The 4077-nt window shown below is 47.1% G+C and overlaps 1 protein-coding gene across 1 annotated transcript; it reads right to left on the bottom strand.

Annotated features, from left to right (window-relative positions):
- Window positions 1–1063: 1063 nt before the first annotated feature.
- LOC139694197 (cuticle protein 21-like) lies at window positions 1064–3845 on the bottom strand. Its single transcript, XM_071592638.1, has 2 exons — window positions 3773–3845; window positions 1064–2712 (listed from the first exon to the last, which is right to left on the bottom strand). Exons 1-2 carry the CDS (start codon window positions 3785–3787, stop codon window positions 1918–1920), a joined length of 810 nt encoding a protein of 269 aa, XP_071448739.1. The 5' UTR covers window positions 3788–3845; the 3' UTR covers window positions 1064–1917.
- Window positions 3846–4077: the final 232 nt, after the last annotated feature.

The raw sequence follows: 4077 nt of genomic DNA, 5'->3' as shown, positions 1-4077 counted from the left end.
CGGGCCAAGTAGGACGTACCTACCACCACGTTCGCGCGTGCCGTGACCGGACTAATCAAATCGGAAGCCACCACCGCATTTCACATCGAGACGATTCAACCTGCGGCGGCGGACGCAGAGGTGTTGCTCAACGTCAAAGGCAATCGGGCCGCGGTCGGGAGATTTCAATGCTCGCGACAGCGAGGGTGGAAGGCAGAGGAAAGAGGTGCCCAGAAGAAAGGTGGCCAGTGGGCGGCACGTGCAAAGCAATGGGTTTGAAATGAGGATTCCGAGTTACTACATCGAAAAATAAAATCAATTCAATTTTGGCAAGAAAAGAAGCGGTGAGGCAATGGCCACGGTCGTGGACTCGTCGCGGAGAATTCTTTACACCCCTATATTTGGGTAATTTCACTCATTCTCTCATTTAATATTTATCCAACGGATTTCGCCTCCGTAGAGTACGTGGTGGCGGGAAGCGTAGGAATGAAAGTTGATGTCAATGCAATACATGCAGTAATTTCATAACAAAAGTAAATGACCTGCAAGTGGAAACTATAATAATAAAGGAAAATGTCATCATTGAAAGTAATCTTTAAAAACTGATCCACAAGTCGTTACTATTATAACGTTGTCTTCTAATGGAAAAAAACCATTAAGGAGAGAAAAAATTAAAGTAGGTAAAATAAAGTTGTTCTTTTCTCTCGAATGGACGTTTCGCAAAAATTTGAAGGAGCGATTGCACGCAAATCTTGACCCATATAATATTCAACGAGAAGTTAGGTGCGTATAAATTCATAGGAAGAAAAATATTTTAAGTTTTATTGTACCTTATAACGATGATTTCGTAAAATCGACCGCTGATAACTGTTTGAAAAAAGAAATAAATGTTCTTTTCCAACGCATTCAGGAAAAGTTCTCCATCCAGGGAATTCAAAGCCAAATTTGGCCCATTCATTCTTTTAATAACGAGGAATATGAAGCGTAGTAGCGAGAAATATGAGGTATAATAGCGAGAAATACGAGGTTGACATTAGGCAGGGGATAACAAATAAGAAAATCTTATATCATGCATCATAAAAAACTTTATTTTCCATGTTATTTAGGTTTTGATCCATTGGCGAGATCCCATTTTTCTGTTATATGGTGAACAGGGGCATTTGGGAGGAAAGGAGAGAGGTGCATGGGATGGAAAAATAGATAACACTTAAACAAAGTCAATGAGAAGATGTACAGCAAGAATAAACCGAATGCAGACGTGGGAAAATACACCACGCACAACACAATCTTCATCACAACACGCACGAGACCATGTACACTACTTCACTCATCCTATCCTGTCACCGAGCATCCTACGAACTCGGTGGGGATGGACAATGTTTTAATACAGTAGAATTACAATATACAATAAACGTAGTTGAATGGCTTCCACTTTTAATCACACCCAAATAGACAGTTGTGGTTCGCTAGCCCCTCTACAGCTTCAAAAATATAGCTGTACTAGGGGATACCATCGGAACTCGTACCTACATGCTTGTTTATGAGCAAAATTCATTGGTATATTTGGATGTTGGCAAGCTGTAAGATGCAACTGCTGGAGTAGAACCGAAGACATACACCTATTGCTGGGGATATATAGCATCTTTTGTACAGGAGAGAAAGAAAAGAATAGAAGATATGTACAGTAGCCAGAACTGATGGGAAGAACCGATGGAAGGGTCGAGAAGGACGCAAAGGCAAACCATGCCCGTGTACCGAGCGGGTGCCCCGTGAGAGCGTCCAACCACCCCCTCATCGGCCCGACAGAACCTTTAGCTATCACCTAGGAGTGTTATGGGATCGTGTGGGGCGTCCGTCCTAATCTCGGGTAAATGGGAGTTGGGATAGGGTTGGTGGCGAGGACAACGGGAAGAGGTGAGAGAGCGGGTCGGAACGTATTTAGACGGCGACGACCTTGGCAGGGGCGGCGACGGCAACCCTGGCGGGTGCGACAGCCACGACATCCACGTCGCGCTGAACCACAGCGTTGAATCCGTTGATAGGGTCGGCGTAGTAGTTGACAGTGCGACGGCTGCCGTCGGGTTCAATAAGGCTATAGGATCCCCTCACGATGTCTCCGTCGCGGGTCTCCTCCTGGGCCTTGGAATCACCGGTGATGGCGTCGTTGACGTCGTAGGCGAAGGTATACTGGGGGTAGGCATCGTCCTCGCGGTCGACAACCTTGGCGGCGACCACCGGAGCTGCGGCAAGCGGGGCGGCGACCACCCTGGCGGCGGGGGCGACGGCGACTGGGGCGGCGGGAGCGGCGACCAGCCTGGCTGCGGGAGCGGCGACTGCGACGGGGGCAGGGGCAGCGACTAGCCTAGCGGCAGGGGCGGCGACGGCGACGGGGGCAGCGGGAGCGGCGACGGCGTATCTAGCGGCGAATGGGGTGGCGACGGGTGCAGCGAAGGGTGCGGCAGCGTACCTGGCGGTAAAGGGGGCGGCGAATGGGGCAGCGAAGGGGGTGGCGACGGGTGCGGCGACCGCAGGAGCGACGTATCTGGCGGCGAAGGGAGCGGCGACTGCGGGAGCGGCTGCGTATCTAGCGGCGAACGTTGGAGCGGCCACGTACTGAGAGTATGCCGTGGGATAGGTATAGGCGGCCGCGATGGGTGCGGCTGCCGCGACTGGTGCGACGACGGCACCAGCGCGGGCCAGGCCGAAGAGAGCCACGAAGGCGAGACAGACAACCTGGAGAATTCAAGTATTTTCTCATTAAGTTTATCAGGACCACGGGTGTATAAAAGATTATTAAAAGCACAAATCGATACTCTACAAGCAGAATAAGTTATTGAGAAATTTAAGGGTACTTCAAAGTCAGCAACCGATACATTTACCCTCGCGAGTAAAACAACCCCGGAGTTAAAGAAGGATGAAAACCGCCAATTTAACGATACAGAAATGCTTCTAAAAAGGTAAAATTAATCTACGCTTCCTGGAATATCATACTGTGATTCCCTCTTTACGGAAATGGCATGAGGAGCGTTTACTAATGCAGCAAAGGGTTATTTTAGTGAGAATACGAATGAAATATGTCAGAATATTCACCAAATAGGATGAATCTTAATAATTTGTAATGAAAAAGTGAAATAGGAGGCAATTTTTAAAAGATCCTGTCCCATTAATGCTATTCAGGATCACCTGTACTTTTTAAAAACCCATCTGGAGATGAAGACGTTAAAAAGCGTCGAGGACGAATACATCCGGGTGAGAGCAGACACAATCGCGAGTGCGCAACGAATTCAACGGGTAATTCTCCTTGCCATTAGCGGAAGCAGGAAGAATGTCCGGCACGATCGGAGGGTAACAAAAAGAGAAACTGAAAGGTTCTTCGCTTCATTGAATAATTAAAGCCGGAGAGGATTTTCTCACAGAATTATAAGAGAATGCCATTGGCTTGCTTGGGAAGATTTACTCGGATAAATCTTTTAACAAAATCCGTGATTTATATGTGAGAAATGAATAATTAATGTATCATGTCCAACATTTAGCGTAAGTATCAAAAGTATCACTAAAAACAAGCTACCGGGGTTTACCCACGAGGAAGTTGAGCCATTCTGAATTTTAGTCTTGGAATAACAATTTGAGAAAAAATATAAGCATAGCAGGGAGGCGTTTCAAAGAGACTAACTAGAGTTAAATAGTTTGAAATTAAATCTTAGACTAAAACAGACAGGCCAGGAAGGATATTTAATCGTCAATATCCACCTGGAAAGTCTGCGTAGAAAAAATAATTCGGCATCATACTCACTTGCAAGGAAGCCATTTCTGATGATTTAGTGTAGTTGTCTCTTCTGCTTCTCTGGGGTTCTCTAGGTAGAAGACGTTGGGATGACCAACAACTGAATGTGCTTTGACCAGAGACACCCTGGAGTATTTATACCGATGGAACACCCCGAGGATGATCAATTTCCATCCGATCGGAGAACAAAGACGCCGGAGGAAGGGGGAGAAGGGAGGGAAGGGGGTTGAGGTACCAAGAGAGGTGGCGGCTGTTGAATTGTTTACGCGGACGTATCGGGGCGATGCGTCAATAACATCGCATTGTCCAGAGGT

This window comes from Hetaerina americana, unplaced genomic scaffold (genome assembly GCF_022747635.1).
Source record: "Hetaerina americana unplaced genomic scaffold, ioHetAmer1.1.p SCAF_1, whole genome shotgun sequence".
NCBI lineage: Eukaryota > Metazoa > Arthropoda > Insecta > Odonata > Calopterygidae > Hetaerina > Hetaerina americana.
The sequence above is the reverse complement of the archived record's forward strand: the minus strand, read 5'-3'. Positions and strand labels throughout refer to the sequence as shown.